General features: G+C 41.4%; 1 protein-coding gene across 8 annotated transcripts in view; it reads left to right on the top strand.

Moving 5' to 3' along the window:
• FRY (FRY microtubule binding protein) overlaps positions 1-22,484 on the top strand; it is a 348,688-nt gene that overhangs the window by 79,264 nt on the left and 246,940 nt on the right. The window contains exon 1 of one of the 8 annotated variants that reach the window (XM_045869279.3): positions 7,490-7,576. The exons of the other annotated variants lie outside the window; for them this stretch is intronic. Coding sequence (XP_045725235.1) covers positions 7,507-7,576 — 70 coding nt within the window. The 5' untranslated portion in view covers positions 7,490-7,506. Of the gene's footprint in view, positions 1-7,489; positions 7,577-22,484 lie in introns of those variants that run through there. 8 annotated transcript variants of the gene reach the window in all.

Here is a 22,484-nt window from a genome sequence, read left to right as displayed (position 1 = left end):
ATGGGATACAAAAGGATCCTAGATCCTGAAGATCCTAGCTTTATATGGGATACAAAAGGATCCTAGATTCTAAAGATCCTAGCTTTATCAGAACAGAATTGAGAAGGTGAATCTGTTGCCAAAAGATTCAAATAACATATGCCAAAGACTGACATCAAATAATTTGTTACGCAGTGTTCTTCATGCCGGGGCTCCTTCCAATACTATGGAAAATCAAAGGCTGGCCTGCCCTATGAGATGAGCCCGTCTGGTGATAAGAAGCAGCTTTCCCCATTTAGTAGAAAGTAACTTGTCCAAGGTCATCATATCAGGGTCAGAGTAAGGAACAGGAAAAAGAGTTTCTTGACTCCCAGTCAAGACTTTGTTGGTAGATAACTGCAAACGTGTGATCACACCTAAAAGAGAAAAATGGTTAGCTATGTGTAAAGTTTAAGTAGCAAAGATATAAAAAAACTAATCAAAATTTCCAATTTTTCCCAATTTCACGGGCTCTAAAATTCTAGATTTCAATAACTATATACATTAAATGGTACCTTTGAGGAAAAGTTGATCTGCCTCTTATGACTTAAAATCTAATATTTACTTTTGTGTATGAAATTGGGAACATTAATGGGAATATTAGTTCTAGCCCTAAAATTAGGTACTTAATTTTTAATCACTTAATAATGGAAATGTCTTGCCATAGCCAAAACACTTAAATGCAACTATGAGAATGCACCTTTTTTTTGTTTGTTTGTTAAATTATCATTTTTATAGAGAAAAACTATTTTCTTAGTTCTCCTTTCAAGGGCAACCAGTGTTTGGGAAGAGTGGTGATTAATATAATTGTTTTTTTAATCCTAAGTATTATCAATCTGTGCTTTTTTGGTAAATAATGACATGCAAAGCAAATGTCATATTTTTATCTCTTCAGAAAGGACTTAATATTTTATGATCATGTATTAATTGTTGGCTCCTATTGCAGCTCATGATATTGGATCTGTTTGTATCTCAGTGTAAATAATTTCTCTGGTTGCTGGTGCTATTTGAAAATAGGGTAGTAAAGTTATCAGCCCCGTTGTGGGCTTCCACAATAAAAGGCAGCAGAAGAAACCCATATTTTCTCTTCACATACAGTCTGTAAATACAGTATTAACTACTCCTGTGCCTTGCAGAGATTGAGATCAAATCTTTATATTTGTACGTACAAAATATGTATGAACTACATCTCCTGGTTTAGCTCGAGCTTAATATTCAAATAAGTAGGCACTACCTTGAGAGGTCAATGAGAAAGGTAGATATTGAGCCTCTACCAAGCTCACCAGAACCTCTACTTGGCTTTACCCTGGGCACTGAAAGTTGGAAGCACTAAAATATTAAATAATATTTTTTTGTATGTGCACAAGTTCAGGCTTTCTTCACTCTGGCAAAACTTTGGCCTTACCCTGGCAGCCAGTGGGGGGTAGGGATGGAAACCTCTGTGATGAGCAGAGTCTCTCTCTCTTTCTCTAGCCCCCCCCCCCCCGCCCCCTTTCCCTAACCTGACTTTGGAGTTAAGGGGGTATTTTGTGCTGCATATTCTGAATGTGTTGCTAGCTCTAGGTCTGCTACTTAACAGTTGTCATCTGGCTATGTGCTCATTTAATCCTCATAATAGACCCGTGAGATAAACACTATTTTACAGATAAAGAAACTGAGGCTGGGAGGTGTTCAGCGGCCAAGCAACAGAGCTCCTATGCGGGAGAGCCGGGCCTTGGTTCTGGCATAATATAGTGTGTCCCTTCTAATTAATATCCATGGAGAATTTGCTCTGGAAGTCCCCATTCAAGAGCAAATATTGGGAACATTAGTGGGAAGTGTTGGGAGAGAGGCCCAATTTTCATTTCACCCATTATGAAGACGCTGGGGGTAGAGACCAGATTTAACAGACACCCGAGTCCCAGTTCATTCTAATGATGTGTCGGCACCACTTTTTGAGATGTGTCTTGCAGGGCCCAGCAGATGTGGCCCTTTGCTTGTGCGCGTCCATACAGGTCCTCTGAAATACAGCCTAGCAGTGTCTCAACCTCAAGTGCTCGATTAATGTGAATTCCCCCTACCCTATGCTAAACTTGTAACACACACCCTGGGTGACTATGGGCTTATGGAGGGGGACTTCCCCGCACAGGGCAGCAAGGGGGATGGATTTCAAGCTTGACCCTGTTCCCTTCTGCCATCGGATGCCTTTCACTGCTCAGATCCTTCATGGGCTTCCCATGAGCTAGACTGACATTCGATTCCTTTGTCAGGGCTCACAGTCCCTTATAAAAGTCCTTGGCAGAGGAGGTGAGTGGAGAAGAAAAATGGGTTCTGCTGCTAATCTTTAATGAAAACCATTTTAAGAGATACAATTTTCCTTGTTTACGTCTGAATCTGGGCAACAACAAGCTGTGCTTTAATGAGGTTCTGGGGCATTCAGAACATTTCAATGTATTTCAGTTCCTTTGGAAAAAAAAGTATTTGTACTGAATAGTAATGGAGTAAGGGTTTTCAAAATTTGCAGGATCTATTTTTGTGAAGATGTGTGCGTGTGGGTTGGATTTTTTAAGGGAATGATTATTGAGTTTTCTGTTTACAAGATGAACATGATGTGGCATCACTTCATATTTTTTTCTCTACTGTGTTTTTAGCACGAGATCGATCAGCCCAAAATTATGCACCTAAAATATATCAAAAAAGTCTTTGATTGATATTGATGCTTTCTTTTTCTCTAAAGGACCTCATCCTGCATAAAGAGAAACAAAGGCTTCCCCATAATTGTCACCATTGATCTCAGGTGATGCTTAATTTGACTTGGAACTGTTCTTATTAAGCAACAATAGGTAATTGTGGGAATAGGATATATTTAATGCTTTTTTTTGGAATTTTAAACTGAGCAAAAATTGATAAAGCTGTTTTTTTCTTAGAATAAATGATTTTCCTTTGTTTCCTCGGGATGCTAGGAAAACATTTCTCTTCTGCCTAATACATTCTATGCATGAATGTACGTGTCACTCTGACAGTAATTACACGTGTGTGCCCACGTGCAGCCATCCACAGGGAAAGGGGGAGGATTCCAACCCTAACCCAATCAACTCAATCACTCTTTAAAACCATTACGAGAAGCCTCTTGATGTTGGCAAGCATCCAGATTGTTTGCCTAGCTTTGTTTTCACATTTTTTTGAACACCACACATTTTCGTCTCAAAAAAAAATTGTCAGAAATGCTAGGAAAGAAAAACTCAATATGAATTAAAACACAAACCGGTTGCGCTTCAGTTGTACATTTTTTTCCCACAGGCAACAGATAGTGGTAGGCATGCGGACACATCTGTTCATTTAGTGACTCCCTCTGTGTGTTTTTTGCATGAGAACTTAAGTTTGTGCTAGGGGCTGTGGCAGATACACAACTGAGAGACCCATGGCTCTTCCAGAGGGAGAGAATGGAGAGTAAGAACTCAGGCAGGATGGCTAAATGCCACAGATTGTAATATACAGTCCATGCACCCTTTACAACCTTCATCCCACCCTGCCACTCAGTGCTAGGCTGGGACACGGGTGACCAGTTGGCCTCTGCCTTCTTGAAATGCTCTGTTTTCTTGGAGTTCCTACTGCACCACCCCAGGCTACCACCAGTCCATTTGCTATATGGATCACAATTAGGCACCCCTTCCTGTGGATTGAGTATTGGGCAGATGTGTGGCACACACAGGGTGGACCCAGCCCATTTCCAAACCCTTTACAGCTTGGAGAGTAGAGTTCAGACAAGCTTGCCACCCTCACTTGCCCCACCCCTACCCGGGTCCGGCATCCTTATACAGACCACAACCTGTACAACAAATCAAATTGATATGAAAAATAACAGCATTCTTCTCTAGGTTCCTTCGGGGTGGGGCAAAGCCCAGGGAACAATTCTTTCCCCAAGCTAGAGCCCACCAGGAAGGCAGTAAGCAGTCCTGGACAACCAATGGGGCCTGAAGCACTCCTATTATGTAGTGATAACAAGGGTCTTAGCATCTCTTCCTGAATTTTGGATAAGAAGGTTGATAACTATGATTCTTGCCTTGCTTGTTATTGAAAGAAAGAAAGAGAGAGAGAGAAAGAAAAGAGTAAATGATTCCGTTCTAAAATTTGCTAGACTTAAATTTTGTCAGCTCTATGACCTTGACCTTATTCTATGCCTCTTTAAGCTTCCATTTTCTCATCTATGAAATGGGGCTATTAATAGTACTTCCTAGGTTGGGGGAAAGATTAAATATGATAAAATAGATATTTTTAAACACAGTATTAATGTTGAATAAATGTAGATGGTATTACTAATTATGATGTCTCAGGTTACTTTCTGACTTTTTTTTCCACTCTTGGATACCACTTCCTGACACCTTTCAGCTTTCCTGTATTACTGCTACTTTTCTCTGAGCCTCCAAAATCTATGCCTAATCCCTTGCTTAAAGAATCATTATATGGTCTCCTAAGATCATTAAGGAAAGGTCCCTCGTTCCTCTTAAATGACATCTGAAGTCTCGTAACAAGCCAGGGACAAATTCAGATTTTATTTTGTATTTTAGGTCCCTCTGTCCAGGTGCCTGTTCAGACTACATTTTTTTTTATAAGCATCCCTGCCCCCACCAGAGAGGAGACAAAAGGATAAATGTTTTATCCCAGCTTGCAGCAGGTGTCATTCTATTTGATTTGTAGGCCATTCAACAAAACAAAAGGCCTTTTCTGTTCTTTTACAATATATGCTCTCTTTAAAGGTACTCAAATGAGAAAAAAAAGCACACATGAGCAAGATTTCAGGTTCTAACGGACAGAAACTGGGCTCTTCGTTACTGATTCGCTCTTCACAGGGAAAGTGAGATGCCATTAAAAACATTCTTTTCCCAATAGCATTTAAAATTTTATGATCGTTTGCTCTTGAAATATTTATGCGTGGCATTCTCAGCCAATTAATATGTTTATAGTAGGATTGAAAACTTTGAAGAGCCAGCTAAAGATCCCTTTTATAAGGTGGACTAAGAGAATCTCTGTATGCTTGAGTAACAATATATAATAGCGTGCTTGCTTACTGCAGATGTTTGAAATGTCTCCAACTTGCTAGCCCCAAATTGTTACCATTGGGGTTCAAAAGTGATATACCTTCTAAGTCATACCTGTGGTACAAACATGTGCTTAACTTCCAAAGTTTGATTCTGGTGTCCCTAAGGTTTCATCATAAATATCAATATCGCTAAAGCTTAATTGTCTACTATATGCAAGACACTGTGCTGAGCACTTCATTCATAATGTCATCTAATCTCTCCAACAACTGAATGAGCTCGGCACCACTATTATCCCCATTTCCCAGGTGAGGAAACTGAGGCTTAGTGAGATTAATAGCTTGCCCCAGTTCTCCTAGCTAGTAAGGTCTGGAGCCAGGTAGGAATCTGGGGCCTGTCTTGAGAGACTTTGTGCTCATTAACTCCGAGGTGCCTTGCAGCCTCCCTGTTCGTTCATTGCCATGTAGAGGCCTCAGAAAGGTGGGTATGGATATTAGTTTTTGTTTTCGGATGTGATCACTGTTTTGAGGTAAAACCTTCGGGTCCTGTTTCACTTGGAATCCATACATTGAAAGTACAGGTGACAAAACAAAATTAGCTTATCAACTCTAGTATGCGTGTAAATGAAAAAGAAGTCCAGGGCACCTGGGTGGCTCAGTCAGGTGGGCGTCTGCCTTTGGCTCAGGTCATAATCCCAGGGTCCTGGGATCGAGCCCTGTGTCGGGCTCCCTGTTTGGTGGGGAGCCTGCTTCTCCCTCTGCTTGACGCTCATGTACTCTCTCCCTCTCTCTCTCTCTCAAATAAATAAAATCTTTAAAAAAAAAGAGAGAGAGAGAAAAGTCCATCTGATAAGTGACTTCACAGGAATAAAGCTCTGAGTGGAGCTGGAAATCTTGGTATCTCAGGGTTTGCCTTTTGTGTAAGTGTAAGGAGCTTGAAAAGCTTATATTGATGGTGTCTTGGGGCATTTTAGGACATAGTACTGGTTCTCTATAGTGCTAAATTTTTTAAAAATTCTTTGTCTTAAAAGTATATTGCACTCTTTCAATTTCTCAAAAGAACTGTTAGTCTAAAAAGTCCTATTTGTGTGTTTTGAGGGGAGTTGCCCAACATTTTTTATGTTCAATAATTATTAATATGGCTTTATTCATTCCTTTGGAAAATATTAATCAGAAATGTACTGGAAAGGGGAGAAGTATTCCGTGGTTTGCGGGACGGTTGGCCAAATCCCACCTACCGAAAGGCGGCCTGTCAAAATTAGAATGCTCTTATTTAATCCCCTAGTCAAGCTATATGATAACATGAAATACAGCTAACCGAAATCAGGACACCTGATAGCAAGATTTCATGAACTAAAAAGCCATTGTACAGCAAGGAATCTAATGCCTTTGCTTCTCATTTCTTTTAATGCAAATAAATAAGCTTCCGTGGGCTCGGCGAACCTTAGAAATGATAGGTTTGAGAAACAGATCCGTTGTGGAGCCTGACATTTCTGTAAACAAGCCGACTGAGCATCCCCTTCGGACGCACACGTTTCGGGGTGGGGTGCCTCTCAAAACGGCAAGCCTGTCTGGAAGGGGGGGGGGGGGTGGAGCACGAAGTGCAGCTTCCACTGTGCCCGTGAAAGAAGGGGAAGAAAAAGCCCAGCTTTCCTATGCAACAAGGCTGACAGATGGGGCTTTTTAAAAAAACGTCACTGCAACCAGATCCAGGGGTGCCGCTTTGCCTGCTGCAGCGCGATGCAGTTGTGTGTATCTCAGGGACAGACACAAGGGGAAGTAGCAGCCAGTGCTCACGCGGGCTGCTCCCGGGAAGCATTTCTGAAGAGCGAGGAGCCACAGAAGCTGGGAAATTCCTGCTCCGCCGCCTCCCCGGCTGAGTCCGGGGCCGAGCGGCGGCTCAGGTTAAGCCCGTGGGCAGGGGCCGGGGCAGGGGCAGGGGCAGGGGGCGGCGCTCCCAGCCCGTCGCTCAGCCCTGCGGAGGGCTGTGTGGGCTGAGCTGTCTTCGCCGTGTCAGGGAGGCCAGCCAAGAAACCGTCCCTCCCAGGGGAAAACGGATCACAGTTCAGGTGGGGACTTCCTCGGCCGCGTACCTGGCTGGAGCAGAGCGTGTGGGCGGCCGGCAGCGCGCCGCTCCGGTTATGGCAGCGCAGAAATGAAAGCCGCGGCCGCCGCCGCCGCCTCTGAGGGCTGCGGGCAGACCAGCACCCAGCAAATAGGAAGCAAGTCCTGGACCCCGACGAGGAGGAGGAGGAGGAGGAGGAGCGGCCGAGCATCTCTCTCCCGCTCCTCGGTGTCCTTTAAATGAGGACTCCCTGCCCGTGCCGGAGGTGGACCCGCAGAGCCTTCCTCTCCGCCGCTGACCCCCCGCTTGCATCACTAACCTGTGACAGGCACATCTCCACGCCCGGTACCTGCTCCTCCGGCGGCTCCCAGTCCGGTCCCGGGAGCCTCTTTGTATAACCGCCGACATGGCCAGCCAGCAGGATTCCGGCTTCTTTGAGATCAGTATCAAATATTTACTGAAATCCTGGAGTAATAGTGAGTAATAGAAAATAGCCTTGTTTGTTTGTTTGTTTGTTTGCTGGATGTTGCCTAAGGTCTGAGAAATCAAATCTCAACCGGAGGCATAAGCCTGTGAGCCAAGGAAGTTTTTTTTTTGTTTTTTTTTTTTTTCTCTTTTCGGTTCGGTCTGCTGTGAAAATCAAAATGTCAGAGACTGAAGTAGCTCTCCTGAAGTGCAAAGGCTGCAGTGGAATCACAGTAGATTTTGTGTGATTAAATTTTCAAGGGAGATGGCCCTTCAGACTGGGGCAGAGCGCAGGATGGGGCATTCTAGGCTGCATTTTCTGCCTTAATGTTTATTTGATCAGGATTTATCTAAGTATTTTGTGAAGTGTGGTTTAATCGCAGGGGTGTGGCAGGATTTCAGAGTACTTCGTAATTGTTTTATTAGGGTATTGTCTGGAGGGAAAAAAAAGTACTTAATAGTCCAAAATCTAAGACTCATCTCTTTTGTATATAGAGGCATTTGCAGGTTTATTTCTCTCTCCCTTGTCCATGTGGATGGTGTTCAGAATGCTATTTAATATTTGGATTTGTAAAAATCCTGATGTGTTATAGTCCAAACCAACAACATGCTTTGCTGAAATATAAACAAAGTAAGGTTCTGACCCTGATCAGTTATTAGGATATCAGAATGTTACGGCTTCTGAAGTTCCATTACTGACCTACTTAAAGATTTTAGCAATAACATATTTCCAGAAGACAACCTCTAAGGCATCATGGATCTGCAATCAAATTAAAATGAGGCCTTCAGGTGATCAGTGATGCCTTGTATCTTCTGAACGGTTTAAAAACAAAGTCTTCTCTATTTCTCCAACAGCCTTTGTGCTTGCTCTGGATAAAAGACTGGCAGGTATTACAGATCCTTAATTGTTTGAAATTCAAAACAATTTTTCCAAGAAAAATTCTGATGCCGTATTACATGCATGGCTAATTAACCTACCTGTGCTCAAAGTGCTGGAGATTAATTATCTCCTACCCAGCTGACCTGTGGCCAAGATTGTTCTTATGTAAACAGAACCTGGGCAGGAGAACCCATAATTGCTTTAAGAAAAGAGCCAAAGTACCTTCAGCCTTAAGGTATTCAGGGATATGCATCTCTAAATGATATCCAAAGAAACCATTTTTTCCCAGGTCATTTTGCACCACTGTATACACGATGGGGCTTGTCTGAGGCTGTTTTTCTACAAGTGGGAAGCCATTTGGGAGTCCTACTGTCACCCAAATAGCATTCCTTTATTTGTTGTAGTCGTAATTCCTTTATCTTGGATCCATTATTTGTGTGATACTTCACACTCCAGGATGAACCTTCCTTTGTCTATCCACCCTTTGATTAATGAAAAGGATTTGACACACAGAGTTCTTAATGGAGCAGTTTTCCAATAACTGGAAAGACTTACTCTGAGTTTGACATCGGTATGTGGTTTTGAATCATTTTGAGTACACCAAGGCCAGATGATTTTCTCCTATCAATTTTTGTCATTGTCTCATTAGATAGAAAATTATGTGGGACAATACTGAGGCCAGTGGGATTTCTTTTAAAATCTTTCTCCCCTTGTCAATTTTCAAATTACTCTAGACAAAGTGTATATTCTCTCCACCTTTCCTAACGTACCCCGCCCCCAACACACACACACACACACACACACACACACACTCGCTCTCTCACATCAGGAAATGGTTCAAAATGACTGTTCATATCTACTTTGAGAGTATCCGGGACACAATGTTGAATTCTTTAAATTCATTCAGCAAATATTTATTCAACACCTACTACGCCAGGCTGGGGGGCTGCAAAGGTGAATGAGACACCATACCTGCCCTCTCTCTTAATTTCTTCATTACAGAAGCGTGAATTTGGTGATTCTCTTTAGCATTCCTTTGGAAGTCAGAATGCTCTTCAGTCCTTTCTTGAAAGAGGAAGAGGAAATATGCTTTATGCTTAGTCTTCTTTAAGCTTGTTGCAACACTAACCTGCTTATAACCTAGCTTTGCTCTGGGTCTTACATATTTTCAGTAGCAAAGAGAGAAAGGAGATTGTCTGGCGGTAGAAAACAGTAGCCTGAGGGCTTTGACCTACTCAGTGTAACTGGGCTGAGAGGCTGCATCAGGGAGCAAGCAGCTGGAGTGGCCAGCAGCAGGTTTGAGAGGCCAGGATGCCTGCCCACATACCTGAGTGGAGAAGCCGGCTCCTAATTACACAGTGGTGCTTATTTATAAAAGTACAACAATTAAAAAGCAATAAAACAAGCCGTGTAACTATGGCTGACTGCTTTGCAAGGTGGTAGTAAGAGGAGGGATGATTCCATGAACATGTCCGTTAAGGTTTCCATTCATTTTTTTTAAAGGGCACATTGTGGGGGAAATGTAATTTCATGTATATCTGTCTCCTCTGAAGAATTAACAAGTCAATTAAATCCGTGATTGCCTTGGTGAGATGTGTTAGCTTTTTATTCACTGTTCATTTTGACACTCTTCTTCACTGGCATGCCCACTCTGTCAGGCTGCCCTTTCATTTTAATGGAGTTGGGAATTAAAATGGCCTTGATGTCTGGAAATAAAATGTCCTTTGTAGACCTCACTGTGGAGGCTTTCCGTAGCCCCTCGGACCTCCCTCGCTATTAAGTCCTGTGGCTCCTTCCCCAGTCATATCCAGGCTTTTCCACAGCCATTCAGTGATTCTCACAGCTGCTCCCTGTGGTGTTCACAGCCACAGCCTCCATGGGCCTTTCTCAGTTTAACCTGGAATGTTCCAGTGGTCTCCTGAAGGTCCCCCTGACACCGGCGGGGGGCGAGGGGGGGAGGGCTTCTGGAGAGGCTTCTGCCTGCATTTCAAAGACCCCACCACAGCTCTCTCTCACCCCTGAGTCTGTGACTGCCATTCAGGACCCTCTTTGAGCTCCTCATCCAGCCTCTCTCCCCGATTGTTCTTCCACTCCAGCTGGATTTAATCTGCTCATCCCTTGTCTGCTCTCACTCCATGCCTGTGCACACATGGGCCCCCTGATCTGGTGAGCCCTCAGCTAGAACACACAAGTCGCAGGACCAGATAGGCTTGGTTCGGGTCTCTAACACCTGCACCTGTGTGGCCTTCGACAGTTAATTAACTCCTCTCTGCTTCATTTTTCTCATCTGTGAAATGGAAGCAAAAAGAATGGATACTCCACAGGAGTAAATGAGGTATTTAAGAATTAAAGCGCTGAGAACAATATCTAGCTCATTATAAACACTCAATAAATGTTAAAATAATATGAATGTATTCCAACGCTCCCCTCGCTTCTAAACCCACTTAAAATCAGAGTCAGATCCCTGACATCACTTGTGGAATATTCTATGAGTAGTCAACACTTGCTGCACCCTTAGAGAAGGGAACTGTGTGAATACACCAAAAATAGTTGCTTCCTTAGATTTACTTTTCAACATTCCTCCCTTTTCTACCTCAGCTACTATTAGAATATTCCTACCTCCCCTAAGTAAATACCTCCCAGCAGCACATGAGATGGCCTGGCTACGGTCTCAGTAGCAGGAAGTCCTCTTAGCCTTTCAGCTTTGCTACAAAGTTTACAGCAAATCCTTCCAAGCTATTTCAGAAGAAAGGAAGGCGAGCTTTTTAGTGATGTATGTGCTTTTTAGTGATGTATATAGAGGGAGTGTGTGGGCTCTCCCACCCATCTGGCATTCCTTGTGTTTCTGTCTACCCCCTAGTGTCCAAACGAACAGGGCCCAGTGAACAAAGGTACATTCTGAGCTTCTTCAATGTCTTGATCTTCGCAGGGCAGTCTGCATCTTTCTTAACATTTGTCATATCTTGCCACCCCATCGAGGCAAACTTTTGAATGCTTGTTAACTCTTTTCGAGTAACAAGAATTCTATTGACAAATAAACTGGTCTGGGGAACTGAGCAGTCCCTTTGCCTGTTTTGGAAGGGCTGCTGTGCATTGTGAAATGTCTAATGTTGCTCTAGAAAAACTTGCATCACTTGGGAGAATTGGATGTGGCATTTTTCAGATGTATCGTAGTGAGCTAAGTTGTGGTGATGAAGGACAATATTTCTGTCCAACATAGAAATGCTGGTTAGTGGGGGTGCCTGGGTGGCTCAGTTGGTTAAGTATCTTGACTTCAGCTCCTCCGGTCATGATCTCAGGGTCCTGGGATCAAGCCCCACGTGGGGCTCCCTGCTCAGTGGGAGGTCAGCTTCTCCCTCTCGCTCGTGATCTCTCTTGCTTTTGTTCTGTCTCAAAGAAATAAAATCTTTAAAAAAAAAAAAAAAGAAAGAAAGAAATGCTGGTTAGTGTCGGGTTAACTCTGGGGACAGAGAGAGATCACATGCACATGGGGATGGGAAACACCACTGACTGAGTGCAGAGCAGGACTTACCCCTGATTATGTCATCAATGTAGCTCAAAGACCCTACAAGAAAGGCTTAAGAGAAACCTCAAGGTGTTAGTTTTCACCTCTTTGTGAAGCTGAGGTGAAGAAGTAGAAAACTAAAGTTAACCAGGTTGCCTGAATCCAGCAGAGCGGTACAGCTGCAGAGCAGGCGAGCTTCCCTCAGTGCCCTGAAACCGTAGAAAGCGCCCAGCACCTTCCAGGGGTTGGGGAGGGAGTTACGCCCGTGTTCCTGTCACTCAGATGTCTGATCAGACCTGCCCTCACTCAGGTCGTGGTCACTTCTGCTCAAGTAGTTTATAGTCCTAATGAGAAACGAAACCCCAAATCAACATCTACTCTGAGTAGAAAGAGCCTGCTTCTGGGTTTGTGATGAGGATCAATAACGAGTGGGGGGTTTTGTGTGTTTGTTTTGTGTGTTGTTTTTTTGTCGTTGTTAATATGCTTGAACAATTTTAGAAGAACAGCAGCTGTCACATTGACTGAGGGCCCACTCCCTGTCAGATGTTATGCTTGGTAATTTATATGTAGGGCAGCCACATCATTATTTGTCCAAACTGGGACACTTTTGAGAGTGAAAGTTAATAATTATACTGGGACTGCCCTGGGCAAAGGAGGCCATATGACCGCTGTGTTTATTATCTTCACTCTTTCCAGTAACCCTGCAAGGTGATGTTATTATCCACACTTTACAGATGAAAAATAAAATGAGTTAGGAAAATGATTTGCTCAAAGTCAGGATGCTAGTAAGCGCCATTAAACTTTCCTCTAATCCACTTGATAAACACATTTTTAAAAATCACCCATAGGATGATCAAAGGGTCAAGAACATTGGGGATCTTAGTGCTTTATAGATACTTTTTATTCTTGTTGGCTGATGACACTGCCAACCCTTAGCCCCCTCCCTCCCTACGCACCCTGAGGCTTGGGCGTGTGTGAGAGTGCATGGGCTCTCTCTCTTTCTCTCTCTAGCCTCCCACCCTCTATTCAAAGTCCTATTGAAAGGTAAAGACTCTGGATTAAAATCATTATTTGTTCATTTGAATCTGAGCTGAAACCTCACAGAATATACCTATTTGATGCCATCTGGGTATCTCATAGCTCAGTACCTCCACTTTGGGGGAATTAAGCCTTATCATCTTCAACCAGGAACAGGAAGAGGAAGCTAGTTTATTCATAATCTTTCTCCCTCCGCCCACTTCCCCCCCAAGAACCAGTGCTGGAGACCACCATCTCCTTTGCACAGCCTGTTTGAAAGGACTAAGTATTGACGTCTTCACCATTGTTATTACAAATAATACAGTTTGTTCACTCTGGTCATTTGATTGAACATACAACACATGCATAAAAGATTATAGTAAAAAGCTACACTTCTTTTGTTAGGAGTGTTTCATGTTGATTTTTTTCTGCTTTTTAACAGTATATATAAATATATAATTTAAATGACTCTAGTAAATAAAAAGATACTAATAAGCTTTACTTCTTTCCGAATGGTCATTTGCTTGCCATGCTGAGGTTTCTCTGGTAGGTTCTATTTCTGTTTAGGAAATGGTAGCAAGCTCCTAATCATCTTTAGCAGTGAGAACAGGGAGAATATCTCCAGGACTAATGGAAATCTGTAATTCAGAGATCTCATTTTCCCTAATAGCAGCAGTTTTGGCCACCACAAAACCTGCTATAAGGCTGGCAGCACAAAATGATTTGATTTCAGCTTCTTTGCCTACTTTTGCATGCTGCTAGGTAAAGGTACCAACAAGAGCTGAAATAGTCAGGCAAACAGCAGTGGGCAAGAAGGAGAGGTGATCTGGATACTTTTACAATCTGGGAACAGCCCAGGATATTTGAGAAAGTTGCCAGCATTCAGATGTTTCAATGGCACATTTAGATGATACAACATGAAATATTCTCTTTATTTAAAAGACATCTGTTTCAAAACATCTTAATACCTATGACTCATTAGTTCACTTCTGGGTACAGTTCAAGGAATTGAATGGGCTACGTATGTCCCGATCATCTTATTAGTAACTTCTAGATTTCTAAGCTTCATGGGATATTCAAAATGATTGGGCTCAGATGTGAGTTTGGGCTGAGAACTGACATTTTCCTGAGTTGGAGCTGTTCTGTGGCTTGTCAGCCCCATACACAAGGTTTTTGTGCAGGTTCTTTGCTGGTACTAAATCGTAAATTTACTTAGTGCTTTTTGGTTTGCTCAGCACCTTTAAAAACATTACCTCATTTGATGAATGGGATGCATTGATTATGAATAAACTAGCCTCCTCTTAAATGTTCCTGGTTGAGGATGATGAGGCTTAATTCCCCCAAAGTTGAGCTTCTGAGCTATGAGACACCCAGATGGCATCAAGTTAGGTATATTTTGTGAGGTTTCAGATAAGATTCAAATGGACAAATAATAATTGTAGCCCAGGGTCTTTACCTTTGAATAGGACTTAAAAAAAAAAAAAGCAGTATATCTTGGCATCTAATACTTTAGATACAGAGGTGAGTCCATTTAAAAAACTTATGTATTATATGTTAATTGAATTTAAATTTACTTTTTAAAAGATTTTATTTATTTATTTGTCAGAGAGAGAGAGCGCGCGCACAAGCAGGGGAAGTGGTAGGCAGAGGGAGAAGCAGGCTCCCTGCTGAGCAAGGAACCCAGTGAGGGACTTGATCCCAGGACCCTGGGATCATGACCTGAGCCGAAGGCAGACACTTAACCAGCTGAGCCACCCAGGCGTCCCATAATTGAATTTAAATTTAATAAATAAATGAAAAAAATTTTTTTAATAAAAAACATGTATTATGATTTTCTGGATATATTTGTGCCCTACCATTTCTTAGTCATCTTTTTTAAACACTCAAAACATGTCTAATTTTCTCCAATGTGTACCTTCTGAGAATCACCCCCTATTTGCCCACAACCCAATGCAGAAGATTTAGCAGGCAATCACTTCCTGAAAAGGTGAATGGCATTTGTGAAAAATACACAGCTTTATCTCATCTTTTTCCTTACTAATCTCTGTCATTTGATAGATTCCTTTCATCATATTCATTTAAATCTCTCTCCACTGTAGAACCGTTGGCTATACAAGTAAGAAAATGTTCTCTCCTTTGAGTTGAAAAGTATCTCTCAGGCTTGAAGGAGTAATAGGAATAGCTTTTTCCATAAGAACATCTTTACTTACTTTTCAATACTGGATTATACTCAAAAATTTGCTATCTTAGCGTCAGCTTTTCTTGGTTGTTGCTCCAGAATACCTTGCTGACTGCACAGTGTCAGAGAAGCAAGACAAACACTATTCAGGACTTCCCTTCGAGCACCGTGCACCAGACACACTTCTTTGGGAGTTTCATAACTGAATCAGACCTGGGTCTTACCATCAGGGATCTCAGAGCTGACCTTCCTTCCTTCCTTGTTAGTTTCAGAAGTCAGAAATATTAATGCAGAAGAATCCTGAGGAAAGGATCCAGTGGTATTCCAGAGACAGTGTGTGCTGTAGAGAATTTTATGTGGAAGAATATGTTCAGTAGATTCTGTTAGTTTAACTTTATGGATTCATACTTTCATGGCATCTGACAACTGTTGGAAACCTGGTGTTTGCAGGCAAATTCCTACAAGAACATTCCTCCTAGCAGGATAGCTGAAGGAGAAGAGGAAAGGTAAATTATTCACCCTGGGACACTTGACTAGATGTCAGTATTGGAGGCAGCAAGAGTTTCAGATAGGCATTCTTTACATTAGAAAACTGTGAAGAAGACTTACCATGTTTATCAGAATTTTGACCTGGGACTAATTTAACGCTAAGTCATTCTTCATTTGAGTGGTCCTCTCACTCTTCAGAACATTGAGATTAAAGAGGAGGTTGTGTGTTTGAGAGAATTCTCTACTTCTGTAAGGTTCACGATCCTACCTCTCACCTATATGGTTATACACTTTTCTTCTTTCTCACAGAACATACAAGCACAAACATTTAAATATTAGTCACCCAGAACCCCAGCTGCGAAGCAGTGGAAGTTTATATTCTGCCAGCATATCAGACTCTCTAATGAGTCTGATTTGGGTTTAATTCCTTTCTACTGTGTAGTCATTTGATGAGCTGCAGATGGAAATTTAAGCCAAAGCCATAACATTCAGCTAATACTTTTTATGCTGCTGTAAGAATTTGTTGTCATGTCAATTTAAGGGAGTTGAAATCTTTTTCAAGAAGGCATTCAAGTCTATTTTAAGAGCTTTTATCAACTCTAATTTGATATACAACTCTAACTGCCTCCACTGTTCTTAATCAATTGCAAAGTGCAAAGTAGTTTAGCAGTGGAAGACAGCTTTGAAATTTTCAGAATTTCTCAGCTAATGTCACAAGCACAACATTATGGAAATATACAATTAAATTTCCCTTAAAATTTTTTGCCTGAGCTTAAGAGACAGTAAGCTGACTTCTTTGAGTTTAGACTTAAACAGGTAAATATGTATTTTGGCAGCCATGAAAAGGATAGGGTATTAGATTAACTAGGGTAAAACTTTAGTAAAATTCCATTTGCATGTTATATTTATGTAGGAAGGATCTGGCAAATCAAGAAAATGGTGTATTACGTAAGAGTCAACTCAGTAACATATTTCAGTTGTTTAAATACGAGATTAGGTTTTTCTTCCCTGTTTTTCTGTTACTTTTCTGGGTGTGACGTTGACTGCCTCCTTTCCCCACTTCCTTATGTGAAAGGAACAAACGTGACACCTGTCGCTACCTGTTTAATGTGAAGGGTTTTGAGTACCTCCACTGAAAAATGAGGTTTGTGTAAACATCACAATATGTGTCAGTTATTTCTCCTAAGTCATTAAAGCCAAACTGGAGGAGGTTGAGTTGTATGCTATTGAACTTGACTGATATAAGAGACTGGATCTCTGACATCCCAAGCTTGATCAGTTTCTTGGACTAGTCTGCTTTTAAGTATTCTGAATAAGAAATAGGTGTCACACTACACAGCCTATCAGGTTCTTTCTATTGTTATTATTATTATTATTATTTTTTACAGTAAAGTGACTGTGTATCCAAGTCAGTGAATTTGAACAGGGTTGTCTCCAATTCGAAGTGCTGGCATTCTTGATCGGGAGACAAGCATGTCTTTCGGCAGTGAGATATGGTGCTTGTAGAAATTGTTGCATTCTGGAAGCTTTATAGTGTATGATCATACAGTCAAAGGATACTCTCCTAGGTTTTAATAGATATTATGTTTCAGTTAAGCCGTGTTGAAGTAAAGAAGGTCATAAGGATGCAAGGTAGTATTTAAAAATCTGTCTGAAACACTGGTTTGTTACACCATCCACCTGTGACTAGGTAGAAAGCTGTAGTGATAGCTATAAAGAATTTTACAACTAAAAAAAGTTACCCTAAGGGAATAGATCACCTATGGCTTTCGCAAATTATAAGCAGTTAGTTTAAGATTTACAAGTTCGAATACCACGTGGAAGACAAATTGCGGTTTTCCTTAAAAAAATGGAATACAGTTTCTCCATTTGCAGCTTTTGAAAACCACATTTTTAATGAATCTCCCCTAGAAATGAGGCCTTGCTATTGACTGACAGCATGGTCTTAGCTATACTATCACTTGTACTATTTTAGCCTCCCCAAAATTAAACTTTCACTTTTCTAATGAGTATTTTAGCTTCCGTAGGGAGTTTAGAGAGAAGCCAGGCCCCGTGTTGGGCCACACTGGGTGTTTTGTTTTACTTCCCTCAGGGTTTGATGGTGGCGCTGAGTCCTGTTCTCATCTTCTCTTCCAGGCTGAGAGTACAGGACCTCTCCTCTATTTTATTTGACCGAATACAATTGCAAAAAAATAGGAAAGTAAGAATAAATCCCTGCTGATTTTTGTGTTCTGTGTACTAACAAACCCCCAGTCCTTATCATTATGGGAAAGCTAATCCTAGCTTCTGCCAATTGAGATATCAGTTTTGAACGTGTTTGAAAACCTGGCCCATTGTCAACCGAAAAAAAAAAAATTTTAACCATGTTAAATGCTTGAGTTTTAAGAAAGGTTGAAATTATGATTAAGAACTCATTCTCATTCTCTCCAAAAAATTCTCTCAAATTCTACATTTTAGATATCCAAAAATCTTTTTTTTTTTTAAAGATTTTATTTATTCACTTGAGACACAGAGATACAGAGAGAGAGAGAGCACGAGCAGTGGGAGAGGCAGAGGGAGAGGAAGAAGCAGACTCCCCGCCGAGTCAGGAGCCCGACGCGGGACTCGATCCCAGGACCCCGGGATCATGACCTGAGCCGAAGGCAGACGCTCAACCATCTGAGCCACCCAGGCGCCCCTAGATATCCAAAAATCTATTTTAACATTAACTTAGCTTCTTTTCTTTCTCTTATTAACCATTTTGTTACCCACTTCAGTGCTTATTGCCATTCTCCTACAAGGGCAAAGGAGTTGAAATTCAAATTATTGTCCTTTGAAATTAGCTAACTGTTCCACTTAAATAAAGAAAAGAAATATAAATTAGAAATGATTGAGTAGGATTCTGATCAGTGATTTTCCTTCTAAATCCTGAATCCCTCTTGTCAGTAATCACAGTACAGTACCAGGCCTGCTGTTCATAGGTAGAACGGTGAATACATAGAACTTTTTCTTGCCATCTAGTAATTTGAAATGTGTGTCATTTTAGGAGGCTCTTGCCAGAAGTACTAGAATAACTTCACAATGGCTGAAAGAATAAAGACTTTTAATTCGCTTACCTAACTCACAGTCTGGAGATGGGAAGTTCCAGCTGGATTTAGAAGCTCAAGGACTCAGACCATCCAATCTTTAGACTTGTCACTGCACGATCACAGATGGCCACCTTAGTTCCAAACATCTTTGCTTTACTTACAAGTCAGGAAGGGAGGGAGTCCAGGTTAGGTCTTTCTTCTGGCAAGGAGGAGAAAATTTTGCCAAAGACTCCAGCAAACTTCATCTTGCATTCCTAATTGGAAGTGGATGATATGCCAATCCTGGCAAAGTTGAATGTAATTACCACGTTGGTTTAGACAAACCATGATGCAGGCCCTGGGGCTGGAGTGGGTCCACATTCTGTAGGTCCACTACCTGCTACTTGAACAAAATAGAGATCTTACCAAGGCAAAAGGGTAGGCAACAATAGAAACTGCCATAAAATATAATCCATACAATGGTAGATGACTATTAATAACTTCCCACCTTTTGTTATGTAGCATTACGTTAAGCACAGTAATGATAGCTGATATTTATAAGCCCTTATGAAGCGTCAAGTGTTGTATTAAATGCTTTACGTGCATCGTTTCCTCTAATCTTTACCATGACCCTGTTTTACACATACCATTTGTAAGTGACAGAGCCAGTTAGAGTCTAGGGTAAACCCTAAACTATGCTATCACTTATCATTCTTTGCTAGATCGAGACATTGATTAGTAGAAGGTGAAATTGATGAAACTCAGGTAGGAGCAGAAGGATATTAACATGTACTTCCTACTAAGTTACCACAGTGGTATTTGTCAAAAAGCAGTGGCAAAGTTCTCAAATAAAAATTCTGTATCTCTCCGCCTCTAGTTTCAAGAAAAAAAGGAGCATTCCCTGATGTTTTTCTTATGCCCATTAAATAAGAAATTGAGTCTGTTTTTTTTTTAAGTAAATTCTAAGAAAGAATATTACTAGATCAGAAACTTGAGCCCTTCAAGAAATTGTAGCCCGTTCTCTGTTGAAAGAGAAAGAAAACAGGAATATATTAGGTTTATTGAAATCTGTCATTGGATTAAAATGAGCAAATACAGTATTAATTCATCTGAATGCCATCCAACAGCAGTAGATGAAATATCCTTAACTTTGTCATTACCAAAAAATGACCAAAATATTTTCCTGTTTTCGGGTATTTCCATTTATATAGAAATATCAATATTTTCCAGGGAGGTTTAGATTTCAGTCACATTGTTTAGATTCAGCTATTAATCTGAAAGGGTTTTATTGACTCCCTTTACTACCTATCCACAGCACCCTTCAGCTAAGTCTTGGAATGGTCTATTAAGAATATTTATGAAGGACTACTGAGTTTCACCCACTGTTCTAAGCACTATCTCATTGAAACTTCATCAGATCCTACTGATGCAAATACCACTGTATAGATGATGAACGAACAAACGAATGAATGAATGAATGAATGAATGAATGAATGAATGACTTCCCCAGGGAAAGTGCATCAGTTAAGTGCTGGCACCTAGATTCAAATTTACTTCTGGCTCCAGAACCTCTGTTCTTATTGGCTGTCCAGCAGGAGCCATTCCCAGCTCTCTCCTGTGTTCATTTCCCCTAGCATCTCTGTAAGAGGCAGGTGCTCACTTACTCTCAGCCTTCAGTGCAAGCTTGCAACTGTGATTCAAGTTGCCGGGGGAATTTCTGGAATGTATTCTTCTTCCTGAAAATAGGAGGAATATATCTTTTGCCACTCTGATTGACCTACTGCTTTCAGCCTTTGGACACAGTTTGTGTAGACAGCAGAAAAAAAAAAAATTTGAATTCTAATACCCTAAGATGACTTTTAGCTGAACATGAGCCAAGTTCCTACTCTTAAGGAGAAGATTGTCTAGTGAAAGAGACCAACATACTGGTGCAGCCACTCTGGAAAACAGTATGGAGGTTCCTCAAAAAGTTGAAAATAGAGCTACCATACAACCCAGCAATTGCACTACTGGGTATTTACCCCAAAGATACAAATGTAGGGATCCAAAGGGGTACATGCACCCTGATGTTTATAGCAGCAATGTCCACAATAGCCAAACTATGGAAAGCAATGTCCACAATAGCCAAACTATGGAAAGAGCCAAGATGTCCATTGACAGATGAATGGATAAAGAAGATGTGGGATATATATACAATGGAATATTATGCAGCCATCAAAAAGAATGAAATCTTGCCATTTGTAACGACGTGGATGGAACTGGAGGGTATCATGCTGAGCGAAATAAGTCAATCAGAGAAAGACATGTATCATATGACCTCACTGATATGAGGAATTCTTAATCGCAGGAAACAAACTGAGGGTTGCTGGAGTGTGGGGGGTGGGAAGGATGGGGTGGCTGGGTGATAGACACTGGGGAGGGTATGTGCTATGGTGAGCGCTCTGAATTGTGCAAGACTGTTGAATCTCAGATCTGACCTCTGAAACAAATAATGCAATATATGTTAAGGAAAAAAAAAAAAAAAGAAGATAGCAGGAGGGGAAGAATGAAGAGGGGGAAATCGGAAGGGGAGATGAACCATGAGAGACTATGGACTCTGAGAAACAAACTGAGGGTTCTAGAGGGGAGAGGGGTGGGGGGATGGGTTAGCCTGGTGATGGGTATTAAAGAGGAAAAAAAAAAAAGCTTCTCTCTTGTCTTCATGTGAGAGAGCTTGGAAAATGAGAGGACTTTTCTCAGTCTTCCTTGTAGGTAGAGGTCACATACAGTTCTGGCCAATGAGATCAAGGCAGAAGTCTATCCAAAGGACATCCTTTCCTAAATAAAAATTCTCATTAAGAAAAAAAAATAGAGACCAACATAAATTGATAATTACAATAAAATATGACCAGTAATCAACCCCCTGAAAGATGAGTTGCATGTATGAGTAAGAGTGACTATTGTTTGTACATAAATATTACTCATTGACCCCTAAGGCAAGATCTTCCCTACTGTTTTCCAACAGTAGTTGGAACTTGTTGTGACTTGAACTTGAACTTGATAGTTATCTCCAAAGCTGAATCTTTTCTCACCAGCCTGGTGAAGCTGCGACTTTCTCTCTCTCCTCCAGGCCCCTTATTCTCTTCAGCTTCCTCATCTTAAATGCCGATTTCATGATCAGTTAGTCCCAGGCAAGAAACTGGAGTCCTTTTCAGCTCTTCTTTCTTGTTCATTGAAAACATTGTTAAAACTTGTCATGCTTTCCTTCCCAAATGACATCTCCCACATCTGGCCATCACCTCTGCCAAGACCTGGTTCCAGGTGTTCATCACGTGGAGCATCCCAACTGGAGCATCCACAACTCCTCCTTGCCTGCCTCTCTGCTGCCAACCACCTTTCCAGGCCAGGTCTGGTCCTCACCACAGCTTTGAGCACTGATCTCACCTTTGCTTTTGTAATGGTATGTTGACACTGAGAGTGAGGTTTCCATATGCAAAGATCATATCCACACCAGTTGATAGTTGCAAACACAGCAAATAACTAAATTGTCATTATGAACTGAAAGTAATCATCTGAATTCATTTTATAGACCATCTCTATCCAAACCATTTGTTTCAGTAAGCTTACGAGTTCTATGGAATGCAAAAATGGACTTGACCCCTGATGCACTGTCTGTAACCATAGTCATGGGCCAGGAGCGGGATGAGAGTATTGTTGCCATGCTAAACTATATTATTCTGTATGCTTTTATGCTAGTGAGCTATAGAGAGCCTGGACTTGATAGGCATGATGCAGAAATTAAGGGAAGGTTGCCTAGAGTGAA

The sequence above is a fragment of the Mirounga angustirostris genome, unplaced genomic scaffold, assembly GCF_029215605.1.
Source record: "Mirounga angustirostris isolate CCGP_5_RB_7025 unplaced genomic scaffold, mMirAng1.0.hap1 SCAF_3, whole genome shotgun sequence".
NCBI lineage: Eukaryota > Metazoa > Chordata > Mammalia > Carnivora > Phocidae > Mirounga > Mirounga angustirostris.
Note: the sequence above shows the minus strand (reverse complement) of the source record. Positions and strands in the feature narration are given on the sequence as shown.